Below are 17,428 nucleotides of genomic sequence, written 5' to 3' on the forward strand. Positions count from 1 at the left end.
CACAGTAACGACAAGTCATAGTCTGTAGCAGTGAACATAAGTGCGCGTCCTTATTAAGCTAGTAGTTGTGTTGGTGGTAAATAATCTATAGTGATTAGCAAACTGTACTGAAGCTCAATGATTACCCGTTTAACAAAAACATAGCGGTAAAACTTTACATTAAGTGTTGACTAACTAACATGAATTAATGCATTAATTACCATGAATAAGACATGACGTAATACATTAACAATGCTTAGGTAATGTTAATTAAACACGGAACAACGGCATTAATTAATGTTACTTTCACATTACAAGTGAATCATTTGACTACCGTATGCATAACTGCAGTACATAAGCAAATGACAAGAAGATTAAGTATCGCAGTTGCTTGTTGCTTACTAATTATGATTTATTATTCATCTTAACAAATGCTTCACTTCTAACATTAGTTTATCTACATTTCATGTGAAAATAACACATTAATGGTGTTGTTCTGTGTTTAATTAACATTACCTAAGCTTTGTTAATGTATTACCTCAAGTCTTATTCATTGTAACTAATGCATTAATTCATGTTAGTAAGTCAACACTTAATGTAAAGTGTTACCAATATAACCAGCTAGCCTGTTTGCATGGCTGCTGCACACTGTTTGCATGCTGTTTTGTTCTATTCCTGGCAACTCAGTTGTGGAAATGAGACAGTGGGAAGATTTGCAGGCCACAACCCACACAGATTTCCGTATTGTACCACAAAGTTCAAATAAGAAAATACTGGCTCAAGCTCTGCTAATGAGAGCTGCCAGTGCTTAAACTCAGCATGTTTCCTTAATATCTGATGATACATCCTAACCATGTCATAAGTTACTACAGAAAATATAATCTGTAATGGTCCTTAAATGACCTTAAGTTAAATTTTAGTTCACAAATTTAATCAGGTAATATTACATTTAGATTTTAAAATAACATTTATTAGGATTTCACAGTTTCCATGCGACCTGAGTCGATCTTTAAATATTTAAATCTTTATTATTTAATATTTAAAAATAAATCACCTGCTGTCACTAACGTTTTGATTTATGATGGATGAAGAACTGAACAAAAGAAAGTCTCAAGGTTCCAGTATCAGTATACGAATATAAAAGGACACACAGTGTCACTGATTTAAAGCACCAAACGTAGCACCACCTTGTCTAGAGACTTTCGCCTGCTGAACGTGAGTGAGCGAGCGAGTGAGTGATCAAGTGAGGTAGTTACAAGCCAGGTCCATGAGCCAGGTCCTATATAATAACTTACTACACTACTAACATTAGCAATCATCTCAATAACAGGCCTGTTTGGGTTTTATTCACAGCATCCCCTACAATTCAAGCCATAAAAAAACAGTAAAATATTAGTAGAGTGTCATATTCAGACATTGTGCATAGAAGTCTCAATCTAATCTGTTTCTTCCGAGTCAGCCGACTGTCCTTTGAGTCGCGTCATGATGCGACTATTAGAAGGTGCGTTAGTGATTAGTGTTCCCACAAATGTGGGCGTGTCCTTGAGGATGTGCCGGATGACCATGCAGGAAGCCAGGTCCTCGATGTGGAAGCCTGAATGACCGCGCTGCTGCTGCTCTGGCTGCAGAATGGAGTCGCTTAACTTCGCTCCGAAAAACTAATGGAGGGAGAAAAAGGTAGATGTTTTTATTGATCATCATTTTCTATGGTGCAAAAGGACTATCTATAAACATTTGGTGTATGATGTAAGAGTATACTCATTGAGTGATTTAATTCTCATCAGTACTTACAGCATTTCCAGATAAGGGATCTATGAAGTCGGCCCAGTACCCCTCCCTCCACAGCATGAAACAGATCTCTTTAGCACCGCTGACAAACTGTGGAGGAACATTCACACATTTACTGAATGTAGTTTTATTCTATACTAACTGTGTACACTTAATACAACCTGTTACATGTGAATTAAGCAGACAGTCTATAGTATTGTGTACTAAATTTAATTATTACTTCATCATGAAGGCCTATTTAATATCTCAGAAGGTCACTCACTTTATTTAGCAGCTGTTCCCTGTCCAGCTCTTCTGCTTCAGTCGCCGGTTTCTGCACTACAGTGACGACAGTAATGGCACTAGCAGGCAGAGTTGGGAAAAAGGATTCTAATTCTTGCTTTAGCAGCTGAGGGCAGGAGTGCATCGAGCACTCCACATCAGAGTGATGAAAATACTGCTCTGCTTTACTCACTCTCTGAAGCCACAGAGAAACTTCTTTACTCTGCGAAAAAACAACAAACAAACAGGGTCAGATCAACAGACAGAAGGTGGGTGATTCTTATAAAATAGCCAGTGGTCATTAATTAATTTTTTTTTTTTTTACATTATTTAAGCAATAATACATAAGAGGAAGTGCTATAACTGCTGTGCTGCAGACGTACATCAGCACAGCAGTGCCAATATTACACATTATAGCACAAACCTCGAGTGTATTATTGTGATTATACCACAGTTCCATTATTATTGCTGTTTATTGAAAGATTTTAAGTTAAAAAGGACACACTGCATCGTTGCTGTATGTGGCGGAGTAATACACGGAAAGCTTCGGTTACAGTGCATTACCGGCTGATAAGGGCACTCACAGAACGCCTCTCAGCCAATCACATTGCAGGGTCAGAAGTAACTGTGGTACAATTTAAAGTAAATTTCTAGTCACCAGTAATTGTCACTTAATAGTTAGGATACATTAATTATTTAGCAACCAAATTTATAAAGACATAATTCTGACATTGAGTCAAATAAGTGAAAAGACAGACTCATTTATACTGAACAATGACTAATCTAATATTATAGTGTTTACTTTAACATGATTTTTTTTAACACTACTTGGCATGCTCTTCCTGAAAAGAAGTGCTGAGGTACATTCATAAATAAAACTACTGCTGTTAGAGGTGTGCCAAAAAATCGATTCACATAAGAATCTTGATTCTCATTTACTACGATTCAGAATCGATTTAAAATGTCCCAAAATCGATTCTGAGGGGCGGGTTTTAGACTGATTTTGGGCTGGGTATTTTTGTTGGACCTGGCAACCCTGGGGATAGCGCTTGTCCTTTCAAACGGAGATCTTCCAGACCCACACAGAGCGTAGGTGTTTGAGAATCACCGGTAAGATGGCAGAACAAGCACTATATTACATTAGATTAACGTGTAGTTTCAATGTTTTATGGCAGAATGCTTCATAACAAGCATAAAAAAGATCGCTAGTAGTTAGTTTCAGTAACTGTTAGCTAGCTAACTAGCTAACTTTCCAGTTCCACCTTAAATAACGCTACAGGTGGCAGCGGGCTGCAGCATTTAAGGCGGAACGGAAAAATACAATAAGCTAATCAGAGCTAATTTCAGCTCCTCATCACAGAGGAATTAAGGAATGGACCATATGAATTAATTTCTCCACCTCCTGCCCCCTTTCTGAAGAAATACAACGACCTTAAATTAACTAGTTAATCAGCAGCTGCTCCTGAACTTTAGCGCTCCACTGCTATCATCACATCAGCCCAGCAGCGTCACCTACACACCACCGCTAGTAGCCTGGTAATAAAGCAGTGTTATTTATTATTTATTTATTGTTCATTAACGTCATTGTGATATCCCAGTGATTCCTCTGTCACTGAGGACCCACATTCCTGCACATTTTATTGTTTTTGTAACACATTACCTGCTCCAGGACCAGTGTATATTATGGAGGGTTTTTTTTCAATAAGATTCATAAGCCAGAAGCAGAAATTTTTATAATTCAAATCGTTTTGAATCAAAAATCGATTTTGAATCGAATCGTGGCCCCCAAAATCGGAATCGAATCGAATCGTGAGATAGTAAACGATTCCCACCCCTAACTGCTGTTATTACTAAACTTGCTGTGCAGAGATGTGTGTGACCAGAGTAGTACTGCTGAGGTTAATGTGTTTTGTTTTTGTTTTGTTAAAAAAAAAATAATAATGAAAGAAAAAAATAATACAGTTAGGATATTTAATTAATTTAATGGTGAAAACATGTCAAAACTGTCTCCCACCTGATATTCATTAATAAACTGTGCTAGAATAAACTCATGTCGGTCGCTGCTGGATGGAGCTGAGAGGACGTCAGGAACGACCCGGTGCTTAAGACCCAATCTCTGATCCCCCATTCCCCCGAGGTGGCAATCAAAACCCACGTTGCCCGGCAACTGGAAGCGTTTGTCCTGAGGGCCGAATGGGCCCATGGTCTCATCAGGCCACACAGTTCTGGGGCCTAATACACACACACACACACACACACACACACTTATTAAACCCTTTAAATATAAAATTTGAAGCACAAGAAAGGTCCATTTTTTATTTATATGAATGAAAGAAGAAGGGAGGTGTAGTAATGGCCTGTACATCCTCTTAGTGTACCTGAATCTTGAGAGGAAACTGCTATAAAAGGCTCATCTGATCCGGAGGATCCGGCTGTGGAGAAAGCTCTGCAGGACACAACCCTCCCTGCTACAGCCCGGACGCCCCTTCTGCAGAGCACCTGAGCAATACAGCACAGGAAACACTGTTAACACACACACACACACACACTGTATAGTTCTTGCCTGCACACAAAAGCTACCCTAAATTAGTATTAATGTATTTTATTAACTGTTATGAAAATAATGAATGTTTAGTTCATGTCATTAGTATTGGCCACAATAAGGTGTTAATTCCAGGTAGGGTCATTTTATAGCAGTGCTTTAACGATTACATAAAGTTTTAAGTCTGTGTTTTGATCACAAAACTGAAAGTAGAGTAAAAATCAAACTCACGTTCGCCATGTCCGAGGCTGCAGCCCTCAAATACAGCCCCCTGTAAAGAAACAAATAGGAGAAATAAATAATCTATATAGTAAAATGGGGCTCCACAATATACTATATACATAATATATATCTGCAATATTAAAACAAAGAAAGCTCATCAGACACTAATAATCCAACCCTTCTTATATTTAATACTGGAATAAAATAAATTATACAGGGCAGATATAATGTGCCTCTGATTTTCCTTTTTGTATTAAAAATACAATGGTGCTCAACAGTTTGTGAACCATTTAGAAGTTTCTATATTTATGCATGAATCTGACCTAAAACTTAATTTCTTGGCCACAAATATAAGATATTGGATTATTTTCCTCGATTAGTCTTGTAGTTTGATATTTTTGTCTCATTCCCTCATATAAAGGAAATCGTTTGCTTCCGTCAGAAACCTGTAAAGAACGTGGCAGTGATTTTTTTAAATATTTAATTTACACTTCGTTTAATGAACTACGAGGGGTTTAATATAAAAGCTGTATGTAAGGTTGAAGGAGTCTTTGACCATTCTTTTTACATTTTTTTTTTGTTAAGTAGTTATGTAAGAACTAACCTTTATAAATCATTCTTTTTTTAATAGTACACACATTTTTAAGGACCAATGTAGGTTCCTTTAAGCAACGGCCTAAAGATCTGCAATTGATAGAGGCCCAAAGGAGAGGGGAAGTGTTTTAGCTTTAGTGCAGACTGTTATTTTGCTCCGGTAAAAAGTGTTGTGGATTAATTAACATATAACATGTGTTGCTGAGAGTAATATTGGTAATATTGGTGGAGGAGAAAAACGAAAAAACAGCAACAAATAATGAAACCACATATTAAACCAGCCGTTAAAAAAGGTGAAAAGTATGTAACGATTCTAAAAAATAACACATTTTCCTTTGTGAAAAACCCTGTACTTAGTTTACACAAATAAACACAAGTAATTCTATAACTGGGTGTGTGTTTTTGTTAATACATGGTATTAAATTAAAGTTAGTGTTGATCACTCTGACCAAAACAAACACAGATCAAATTACACAGCTAGGTTAAGTGTTATGCTAAGCTAGCCTCTGTTTTCGCCAAGCTTCGGTCACTTTCACTTTTTTAATAAAATAAATATAATTAATAATATATAATACAAATATTACCTCAGCGGCCCGCTGTACTGATTATTCAGCGTGTAAAATAAGTATTTATCATCTTATAAAACCAGAGAACACAGTGTTCTTCACAGCAGCGCCGCTGTTCCCCTGCTTTCATCAGCCTTCGCTATTCAACACTGCAGCACGTCCGCACACTGTCAAAATAAAAGCCCGCTGTTATTAAAACCAGCACTAAAAACTTACATAATAAAAGCCTGCTGTTATTAAAACCAGCACTAAAAACTTACAAAATAAAAGCCTGCTGTTATTAAAACCAGCCCTAAAAACTGACAAAATAAAAGCCCGCTGTTATTACAACTAGCACTAAAAACGTATAAAATAAAAGCCCTCTGTTATTAAAACAGCACTAAAAAACCTGAAAATATAAATGGCTGCTGTTATTAAAATCAGCATTAAAAACCCTGATAAAATAAAAACCAACTGTTATTAAAACCGGCACTCAAAACCTGACCAAATAATAACCTGCTGTTATTAAAACCAGCACTCAAAAACCCCAAACAAAATAAAAGCCTGCTGTCATCTTGTAAGATTAGCTTGATCTCTTGATTCACTCAGTTATGAGCAGCTTCATCAAACCCGGTAACAGTGCAGAGCATCTACCACTCTGGCTTTAGTGATAATGTTGGTTTAATGATTCCTAACATTTCTATAAATGTAACGAGTAACGAGGCAGCACATTACATAGAAATGCACTGGAGTAAAAGTAATAAACTCTTCGAAAATATGTAGAAGTAAAAGTATAAGTAAAGATAGGAGACAAATAAACAGGGCCAAGATTAATGAACAATGGTTAAAATCAGTAAAACCCAAACAAATACAATATAATATAATATAAATTGGGATCAGTACTAACAGATCTGAAATCATACAAAAATAAAGACTCAAGATTACTTTTTTTTTTTTTTTTTGCTTTTTACCCCATTTCCGCCCAATTTAACTGTATCAATTAACTCACCCTATTATTTGCAATGCTCCCAACACTGGGAGAATAAGGATATGCACACACCGATACAGGTGATGGCAACCCCCCCTTAGATCTTCAGCTCTGACACCTCAGCCAACAGACGCATGTACACGCCAAAAAATGTACACGCCAAAAAGTGTTTTCAATGAAAAACGTGGATGAGATGATGAAAAATGTAGAGGGCAAACACTAGACTCAGTGAGATAGAGAATAAAGCTCATTTTTCAGCATTATTTCACTGCTTATTCTTGTTTTTTGTCAGTTAAATTAAACTCAAATTAAGTGTAGTGGCTAACACTAGAAATATATTTCTTGTTGTTCCCATATTAATTGAAACTGACCATAAGAAATTCTATTCATTTGAGCAGGTGAAAATTAACAAAATAGGCAGTGACTGTTAAGTGTAGCTTTACAGTACCTAAACATGTCAGGGGGGGGGGGGGGGGGGGGGCAATCCTATACAACAAATCTTTATTTGGAATGTGTATTAATATTAAGATTTTCTTTAAAGTCAACTCTAAACCATATATTTTTTATTATTAGCTGAAATGTTTTCCTCTGAAGTAATGAAACATACCAGACATGCTTAAAATTCTATAAAATTTTCCTAAGCATAAATAAAACACTTTTATTGCTGTCATTTCCGCCTCTGCAGCGCCCTCACATGTTCAACTGTGCTATAGGTGAGAATGATGTGTCCATGTACTTTGGTGCAAATCAATCATTTAATAATACCACCCCGGTATCGTCCAATTATCTCACTGTTATCAGAGGCACGGTTCTGCTCCTGTAGCTCAGCTCTCCTGCCCTGCCTCTAAACCCATACATCACCCAATGCCCCTCCCAAGCTACTCCACCAATTCAAATTTGAGCTGAAGGTGGAATGTTAAATGCCCGCACAACCCATTTTGCACTGACAGAAAAATGTGACATCTTGCTCTGCCAGAATACTTACAGATATGGTGTTTTCTACTCCCCTATGAGGACATCAGGGAGCTGGTGGATGTTAGTCTAGGTCTTCCTCTACCTTTTACTTGAGGATGCTCCACATGTGCTCAGTTGGGTTAAGGTCTGTAGATATACTTGGCCAGTCTATTACCTTTGCATTTCTCTTCAAGGCAATTTTCATATTGGAGGTGTGGTCTAGTTATATGGTCTAGTTTCTGAAGACTGGAGAATGTCACATACATGTTGGAATTCAGCTCCACAGTGCCTCTGACTTTAGGCAACATACAGCCAAATTTAAAGTCCTAACAGGTATCTGAGGTGTTTTTCTATAGTTTGCAATAGGAGAATGTTACAAGCAAACATTGTATTTGGTCGTCACCACATCTTTATAAGCTTGTAAGCACACCTAAATTTTTATCTATTTGGTTTTTAAAATGAACTGCAAAATTTTCGTTCTTAAATAATTTAGTATAACCGCCTGTATAAAGCATTTTTTAACATTTAAGCTAAAACCGAAAGTCAAAATGTGTGTTTATGTCTGTGTTTATAGGCTAAAGTAAGTCACTACATGGTGTAAACCACATTAATGTATCTAATTTAAACGAATGAAGATCTGGAGCAGTTCTGAGAGATTTGTTGAGTTTGTTTTTACAGAGATTGGTGACTGTTAGTTTAACATTAGGTTAGCATCAAACATATCCAGGATAAATCTGGAGGCAGAAATCAATAATGTTGCGTAAAAGTACTTAAGTGCATATACCCTATATGGACAAAAGTATTGGGATGCCTGCTCATAATTATATATATTTTTATAATCAAGGGATTAAAAAAATAGTTTATTTAGCTTTTGTTACTTGGAGTAACATTTCTACTAAATTGTGGAACATTGCTGTCAGGATTTGATTGTATTCAGCATTAGACAAGAGTGTTTGGATCCCAAAAGTATAGGATAGAGCACCATAATTTAAGATAACTCAATTCCACTGCTCCACTGTGCTAGGGAACCTTTATGGCGTGGCACCAATTCATGTTTATGTCCTCCAGACTGTGCTATTTTTTTGACAAGCTGTCTGTGCATTTCCACATCTGTATCAGCAGTGGTGCAACTTAACGTAGCTGAATGACTTAATTAAAAGAAGTGTACAAATAGAGAACATATGGAAATGAAAGGCAGTATGCATATATGTGGCACTTAGGCTGGTTCTTTATTTTAATTTTCACAATTTAAAAACACACACAGGTGTTTGTGAGAGGGCGGACGATGTTTGGTCATTAATATATTAATTTAATAATACATAAAAAACCCTCTTTTGCATGTTTAGCACTCATTTAGTGTCAGATTGACGTAGTTGTTTCTTGTTGCTGGACTGTGTGCTGTTTCTCATTTCTTCAACACCTCGACGTCCACATCCTCAGTGCGGGAGACCACCTTTCCATCAATCACTTCCTCCACCACTGTCCGCACGCGCTTGGTCACCACAGGTTCTGTTGAAGTTGGCAGAAGAAAAGAGATGGTGTCAGAAACAAACCCTAAATGACTTAAATCACATATTAGAATCAATCAGAAGTTATGAATCAGTGCAGTCTCCAGATCTCAACCCATTTGGTTTATACATAGGCTTTTTTCTGTATTATTTAGTCTTTAATGAACAATTGTCTATAATCCTGTTCTATTATATAGTGATTTATTTGGTTATCAAGAAACACATAGGGTTTTTTTTCAAAAACATTCGCAATAACATTTGTGAAAGTGTCTTTAAATATTATCATATGATATTTTTACCAGACACACCTAATTTTTAATGATGCTACTAACAAAACACAATGGAAAGACTTACCTTTAGGAGGAGGAGGAGGAACAACCTCAATCACCTTCGTCACTGTTGTTTTCCTAAAAGGAAAAGGAAACAAATAAATTTAGTATTTCTGTCCTCCAGAGGGCGCTATATTCACACCTCCAAATGCTCAACTATAAAAATCACTGCGCTCTTTGCAATCTTGGTCCTAAAATGAATTAATTATGTATTAGCCTATCAACAATTGCAATTAAAGTGCACTTACCATACTGACCAATAGGGATAACTTACATTTAACTGTATGCTTAAATATTATATTGTTACTATCACACTAAAACCTCCAAATCTCCAAATTTTGCAGGCTCCTCCTACGTGTACAGAAGAAGGAAAATCCTTCTTAAGCTTCAATAGAAGTCAGTGTAAGACAAGTCATTTTGGAGCATTTCTATTGGTTCAGTTTGTTATTGAATTATTTTAATTGTAAAAAAAAATCAATGACTGATTCACATTATGTTAACAAGTGAAACAGTAAATATGGAGCATTTTGTGAGATGGCTTCACTTTATTAAAATTTTTAATATTATTTTCATTAGGTCAACTTCTTTATTATCAGCACTGGTATCTTATTTGTTTTATGTATGTAAATCTTATATGACTCCACGCTTGTGAACAGAAGATCCTGAGATCTTTAACACTTACTTGACTTCCTCTCCATCCAGCAGCCTCCTGTACTCGGCGATCTCCAGCTCCAGGCGGGTTTTGATGTCCAGCAGCATCTTGTACTCGCTGGCCTGCCTCTCGATGTCCAGGCGCATCTGGCTCAGCTCATTCTCCAGGTTGTTGATGAAAGTCTGCAGCTGAGTCAGCTGGAGGCTGTAGCGGGACTCTGTGTCATGCAGTGTGCCCTCCAGGGCCGCTTTCTGTGAGAGAGAGAAAGAAAGAGGGTGAGTGAGTGAGCGTGTGAGTGAGTGAGAGGGTGAGTGTTTAATGTGATGCAAAGAGAGAAAATGAGAGAACAGATAAAGAGAGAAATAGTGAGAAATAAATAACAGTAGGGTGGAAAGAGAAAAAGAGACATGGAGATAAAATAGTAGGGGGCAAAGAGAGAGAGAGAGATAAAGTGAACTTTAACACACTATGAGAAGATCCAAGCTTATACTGTGTTATAATATGTTCTAGTGTGTGTGTGAGTGTGTGCGTACCAGGCTAAGCTGAGACTGCAGCTCGATCTGCAGGGACTGTAGAGTTCTCTTGAGTTCGTTGATCTCGCTGCGTGACGACTGGATGCTCTCTGTGCTCGTCTTCACCTGCTTATTCAGCTCGTCAAACTGGGTGACAGAGAGAGAAAGATAGACAGGGAAGTCAGTGGTCAGTAATGTGTTCAAAAAGCTTACCTGACTATTGACTGACCACTAAAAACAGCTTTTAATGTAAACTGTTTTAACACTTTTACCATTGAACATCATTTATTCCACCAGAAAAACTAGTCCCTAGAGTAAAGCCACTGATGTATAGTATGCAAATTGAGCACTTCTCAAACAGTCTGAGCTGAGTTTCCCAAAAGCACTGTACAGTATATTATACATATAGCTAAGATGATGTGCTTTAGAGAACAGGGCCCTGACTGTGTGGCATATACAATAATACCATATATGGAAACTAAGCAATGTATTTACAATAATACAGCCTGGACTGCTTTTGGAACCAGGCCAGAAACAGGACAGCCAATCAGAACAGACCCAGTTAGCCACATTGATAGAGGTTATTATGTGGCTAAACGTAGGTTATGGCAACATTGACTGCCAAAGTTAATATGGCATAGTGTGGTGACGACAGCTGACAGCTGAAATTGTGATGTTAAGTAACCAAAATCCACCAATATGCCAACATCATACTGATGTTAATTCCAACATTTAGTTAGCAGTGAGTTATAGAGACCAAAACACAACATCTGGTAAACATCCACACAAGGTGCGATTCTAATGTTGGAGCTTAATGTCAACTCATGTTGGTTCAATTTAGAAGCTGTCTAATATTTGAATAAAATGTCACTTTCCAAAAATGTAATGTCTGTCTGTTATACGAATTGGTCATCTTTCAGACGGCAAATTGCTGTTTAAATGTACTGTTCTTATGTGATCCTTACCTTGACCTTATACCATGCCTCCATGTCTTTGCGGTTCTTTTCGGCAATGCCCTCGTACTGTGAGCGGATCTCAGACAGAATCTGAGACATGTCCTGCTGAGGAGCAGCGTCCACCTCCACGTTCACCGAGCTGCTGGCCATGTGACTGCGCAGAGCTGCCATCTCCTACAGGGTCAGAAACACAGCAATTCATGGACTGATGATTCTTGTGTTAATACTGTACTACACAGTTTTGATTTCTTCAAAATAAATTATTTTTCTCTTTTCCTGTGTTTATGTGAAATATGCTAATATGCTATCACATGTTCAGCTCTCACCTCATCGTGGTTCTTCTTCAGGTAGACGATCTCCTCCTTGAGGCCTTCGATCTGCATCTCCAGGTCTGAGCGGGTCATGGTCAGCTCGTCCAGGACGCGGCGCAGGCCGGCGATGTCAGCCTCTACAGACTGGCGCATGACCAACTCGTTCTCAAACCTGATCAGACAGAGATTATCAGTATCTGATAGCTGCTTTAACAGACAGTCATGGACAAAAAAGCAACGTAAGATATATTGAACACGTCCACACTGTATGTGATGTCTTAAAAATGCAGTTAGCAAGAAGCTAGCTCCAATTACTTGTAAGCTACATTAGCCTCATTGCTACAGAGCTAAAACAAAAGAATCTAACTTTAGGAAGTGAACATGTAAATAGCCTAAATAACCTATTTAAATAGTTCTATTTAACTTGTCATTACCATGATTTAAGTCATATGCTTTCCATGTGCTTTTCAATAAAGATTTCCTGGTTCTAAATCACATTTAAAACTAGCTGCTAAAAACGAAGCATTTTCAGAGCTTCTACTGTATAAATGAAGAAAAAATATTATCCGGAAACTAGCTGTTGCATCATAGCTGTTGCTTTAAACCTGTGTTAAACCAATTGATGGACAATAGACTGCATTTAGGAATAGTCTTAGTACCAAAAGAGAAGAAAATGAAAAAAAAAAACCCCTAAAAGCCATAATGACTATACTGTTCTAATAAAATGTTAATTTTTAAAATTTTGGGATGCACTAGGCTCTCGGTTTCAAACGCATAAATACACATTGAAAACGAATGCATTTAATACAATGCAAATATATTAACAAACCTCTGCTTAGCACTGAGGTTTTAATGCATAAAAAAGTCAAATATTGGCTGTAACCTGGTCTGGCATAACAGCTGTTAATGTAACTTGGTCTAAAAGCAAATTACACTGAATAAACTGCAATTATGCTGTAATTTGCTACCAGAAAAGTAATTAGCATTTACAAAATTTAGGTTAAACTCACTTGACTTTGAAGTCTTCTGCAGCGAGTTTGGCATTGTCGATCTGCAGGACGATCCTGGCATTGTCCAGACTGGCCACACTGATCTGAAGAAAGGAAGACACAGATTCTGTTTACTATAAACTCAAGGCAGATGTACAGAGTTTATTCCAAATCTTGATCCAGCTGTGTCTTGGCTAAAGATTTGAACAAACTAACCCACAAAATCAGACACCAGGATCAACTGGCAGTGACATTTAAAAATGTAAAGAAAAAGAAACTATTAAAGGGCCATATCCTGTATATATTTTAGAAATATGTAAATACTGCTCATTGTATACTCATATATTGGAAGTTATGTTAAAAAATGGAACTGGATGTGAATGACTCAGAAAGAGTCCAGGTTTGAAACACTCTTTATAACTTCAGTATAAATAGGTGGAGCTATTTTTTTTACATTGCTTGATTATATTTTAGAGCCCTTGGTGTCTTTAAATGTACATATATAATCTTGTGCAAATGTTGGTGCACTTCAGACAAACTGCATAAGTTGTTGATTTTTCAAAGTGTAAATAAGTCACATCCTTTACAGAGAAACACACTTCTGCACATAAAGCATAATTCGTTTTTTACTCAGTTTAACATATTGCATAAATAAAAGCCTTTTTTTCGATGTGGTGTGTCCAAAATTAATGGTATGTTAAATATGCTTTTTCTCAGAAAAAATAAATTGTATACAAATGTAAACTAAAACATAAAAAGTGGACAGACATTTGCTTAAGACAGTAACAATAAAAGAAACTAAAGAAAAGTACTTTTAAATATTTTAACAATTTGCTACGAACTTTATTTATGAATACTAAACTAAACTGAATAACTGTCATAGTTGTATTAGAAAATATTGAATAGGACAATATTGTTTATGTATTTTTAAACTAGGTTTAAAGTATTATTATGGTATTTTTAATTGTTTTAACTTTTTTGTGTCTGTGTTTAATTAAATGGTAAAATAGTGAAGATGCACCAACATGAAAAGATAATCTTAAAGTAAATAACTGTTAAATAATGTTCTGTTGTAAATCTGTAGAAAATAGTGCACATTGGGATGCTCTATGAAAACAGCTGCCATCTGTATATATAACAGTAGCATCTTAGGAAAAATAGATGTTTATATTATTTCCCAGGCTTTTACTGCTTAGTTGTGAGACTTAACAACAGGCAAAAAACCTACCTCATGCTTTCTAAATTTTACACAATTATACACTGTAAAAAGTTTCATATAAAATCTACTCTATAAATGGGTTTACTCCATATTTTAAGTAAATATTACCTAAATTAGACAACTGAGACTCACTAGGAATTCTAACATCTCTGCGTTAGACAAAAGTTACATATTTCCTATTGGCTCTTGACATCCTTTATTTGCATAATGGGTGTGTCCACCACTCTTTACAGTGTATGGCAGCACTTCATTTGCAAATGAAGACCTCAAACATTTAAAGTACATATGGTTATCTTAAAGAATAATTACAGTAGTATAATGCATTTTTTTTTCTAAATCTTTACATACAGTAATGTGCTGTAATCTGTCTCTGCAGTAAATTAATATATTTTTGTTCAATACTTTTGGCCACTTTTTGCCAACTTACTGTAAAAGTTTCAGAAAAACAAATCACCAAACTATAATAAAAATGACTTAAATTAAATTAATTAATTTTTTTTTTTTCTTATTTGGCTGAAAACGAAAAATCGTTTTTGTGTATTTTTGTAATAAATAAAAGTAAAGTATTACATATAGTTCGTTTTTTGAATAGAAACTAAATGGAACTTTTTACTTTTTAAGATTTCGATTTTTTTAACACCAAATGGAATACAATTTTTATTCATTCTGAATAAACTAAGTAATATTTTTTTTATTAATTCATTCATTTTTATTCATTTTGAATAACTAAATAATATTAATTATTTTTTTATGAATTTAGTCATTTTAATTAATACTACAAACTAATAAACTAAATTTTAGTTCTTATTTTATAAATTAGTTATGTTATAGTCATTATAATTAAACTGAATAATAATAACTGATCAGTCTCACCTTCTTGCGCAGGTCCGCGATGGTCGCGTGGTAGTGGCTGTAGTCGCGGGTGGTGGGCGCGCGCTTGTCGTACCACTCACGGATCTGGCGCTCGAGCTCGGCGTTGGCCTTCTCCAGAGAGCGCACCTTCTCCAGGTAGGAGGCCAGGCGGTCGTTCAGGTTCTGCATGGTGGCCTTCTCGTTCAGACCCGCGGTGAAGCCTCCGTCCAGCCCGCCGCCCAGATCCATCGCGCTCCCCAGCCCGGAGGCGTAGGACACGCGCACGCTGCGCCCGTCCGCGCCGCCGTACACGCTGGGCGAGCGACCCATGGACACCCGGGTGGACGAGCTGCTGGTCACGGAGCGCGTGGAGAGCGCGCGAGCGCTCGAGAAGCTGTGGAGGGACGCGCTACTCATTCTGCTGCTGCTGCTGGCGGTGGAGATGGAGAAGAAGGTGGAGGAGGAAGATCTGACAGGATGGTAAAGCACACCTGCTACTGATGCTCTCCAGCCTGAGACACAGCTATATATACATATATACACCCCACCCCCCACCACCACCCGCAGAGGGTGGGGCATCATTACAGGACATGGGGTGGCCAAAGAGGAGTTGGAGTTGGAGTTTGAGGAGGAGGAGAGGTGGGGGTGGAATACCCATAGACCTGCATGCATGCAAACAGTCACACAGGGAGGAGGGTGGAACCGGTGAATGGGTGAAGTACCTGAATTGATAAGGTGTGGCATCTGAGCAGTCAAACCAGTATTCAAATGTACCACCCAGACCAGGCCAGCTCCAGCCCATGCTGGAAGATGTCTGAGGGCTTTATAATACCCAAACAGTAAACATACAGGTACCATCTACAAGTATTTAAAAAAAAAAACGTGTACCTACTACACACACACTTTACACACTATCAGACAAACATTCTTTAATACAATATTATCCTGATAAGTTGTCCACAATTATGATAATATCACAATACTGACAGTTCTGTAAGATACTTAATGCCCTCTGTGTTACTGAAGTGGATAACATACTCCTAAATAAGCAAATATCAGGAATTTTCAGGATATCTGGATTTTGACAGAATTTGACATCCAATATTCTTCACAGCAGTTTTACCCTATATATTTGATTAGTGCCACCACAGTAATAAGCAGCAACTAACTAATGTAAAGTAACTACCAAGAAGCCTTAACTTTAAATCTAATTGGGGACTAAGTCTTAGGGAGTTTTAGTCAATTTTGCATTCTGCAGGCTAGCAAGATGTTTGGTTATTGTTTATAGTTATTATTTTTGTTTCTGGAAACCATGATACAAAGTATCAGAAGACCAAGATCATGTACTGAGCTGCAGTTTACATGGCATCTTCTTAAACCTCAGTTCAATATCTAGTAATTCATTCTAAAAAAGGAATCATTGTGAATTAATTGGTAACTTGGTAACTAGACGATTTAGCATATCTTGTGGAGACCCACAGGGTCAAACTGATGTTTGGCCATCTAGTGTACCAAGTTAAAGTGCTTCATATTCTAGCAATAACTTATGCTCACAAAGCAGGAGAAGGATATAAGGGGATACCAGCTTGTTTTCCTGTAAACTCTTAGGTTGAACTGGTAATCCTCAGTTTGTAAAATGATTAAAAAATGACAGGAACAGTGCAAGTCAAATTGAGGTCTGGAAGACTTCGCTAGTAAAATGATTAAAAATGCAAATCAAAACCAGTTGACTATAAAATACTTTCAGGGATAGGGGTGTAATACAATAATATATTGTATTATTTTTGTTTGAGAAATGTTATCAATATGCAGCATCTAATATCGATATTTGACATTTTTGGCATTAATGTATTTTTGTTAAGTTTTTTTTTTTTTTTTTACAGTTTATGGCTATTTTACAACATTGGAATAATGCCACACCTGGAAGAGTTGCAGCTTTGGTATGTGTGTTAAGGAGCCACAAGCAAGCTAAGTTATAGAATTTGTTTTGTACGTGGTTTCATATTGGTTGTCAAATTCTCTGGATCTGATCGCAATAAATACATAATTCCTGGTATCTGTTCATTTAGATCTCATATCTTTTGGTCCTTTCAAAGAGAGCTTTGCTTTATGTGTATTTCCCAAATAATGTGTGGGTATCTGTATTGTATCCCAAGAGAGTAAGGGTGCCTGTCTATATGCCATAGAGGGTGTTGGTAACTGTGAATTATATTAGTGTGGGTATCTG

At 36.9% G+C, this 17,428-nt stretch overlaps 2 protein-coding genes across 3 annotated transcripts; both read right to left on the minus strand.

Annotated features, from left to right (window-relative positions):
* Positions 1-1,299: 1,299 nt before the first annotated feature.
* mmadhca (metabolism of cobalamin associated Da) lies at positions 1,300-6,118 on the minus strand. Of its 2 annotated transcripts, none has more exons than XM_007228922.4 (7): positions 5,971-6,118; positions 4,802-4,841; positions 4,407-4,527; positions 4,043-4,260; positions 2,030-2,251; positions 1,771-1,857; positions 1,300-1,637 (listed from the first exon to the last, which is right to left on the minus strand). In XM_007228922.4, the coding sequence occupies exons 2-7, from the start codon at positions 4,808-4,810 to the stop codon at positions 1,416-1,418; spliced, it is 879 nt and encodes a 292-aa protein (XP_007228984.2). In that variant the 5' UTR covers positions 4,811-4,841; positions 5,971-6,118; the 3' UTR covers positions 1,300-1,415. The 2 variants fall into 2 exon arrangements, with proteins under 2 accessions (XP_007228984.2, XP_049327084.1); XM_049471127.1 differs by having other exon boundaries at positions 4,407-4,551.
* Positions 6,119-9,081: 2,963 nt separating this feature from the next.
* On the minus strand, positions 9,082-15,795 carry krt97 (keratin 97). Its single transcript, XM_007228921.4, has 8 exons — positions 15,223-15,795; positions 13,152-13,234; positions 12,157-12,313; positions 11,840-12,004; positions 10,896-11,021; positions 10,393-10,613; positions 9,736-9,788; positions 9,082-9,382 (listed from the first exon to the last, which is right to left on the minus strand). The coding sequence occupies exons 1-8, from the start codon at positions 15,781-15,783 to the stop codon at positions 9,279-9,281; spliced, it is 1,470 nt and encodes a 489-aa protein (XP_007228983.3). The 5' UTR covers positions 15,784-15,795; the 3' UTR covers positions 9,082-9,278.
* Between the last annotated feature and the right edge of the window lie 1,633 nt (positions 15,796-17,428).

The sequence above is a fragment of the Astyanax mexicanus genome, chromosome 23, assembly GCF_023375975.1.
Source record: "Astyanax mexicanus isolate ESR-SI-001 chromosome 23, AstMex3_surface, whole genome shotgun sequence".
Lineage (NCBI taxonomy): Eukaryota > Metazoa > Chordata > Actinopteri > Characiformes > Acestrorhamphidae > Astyanax > Astyanax mexicanus.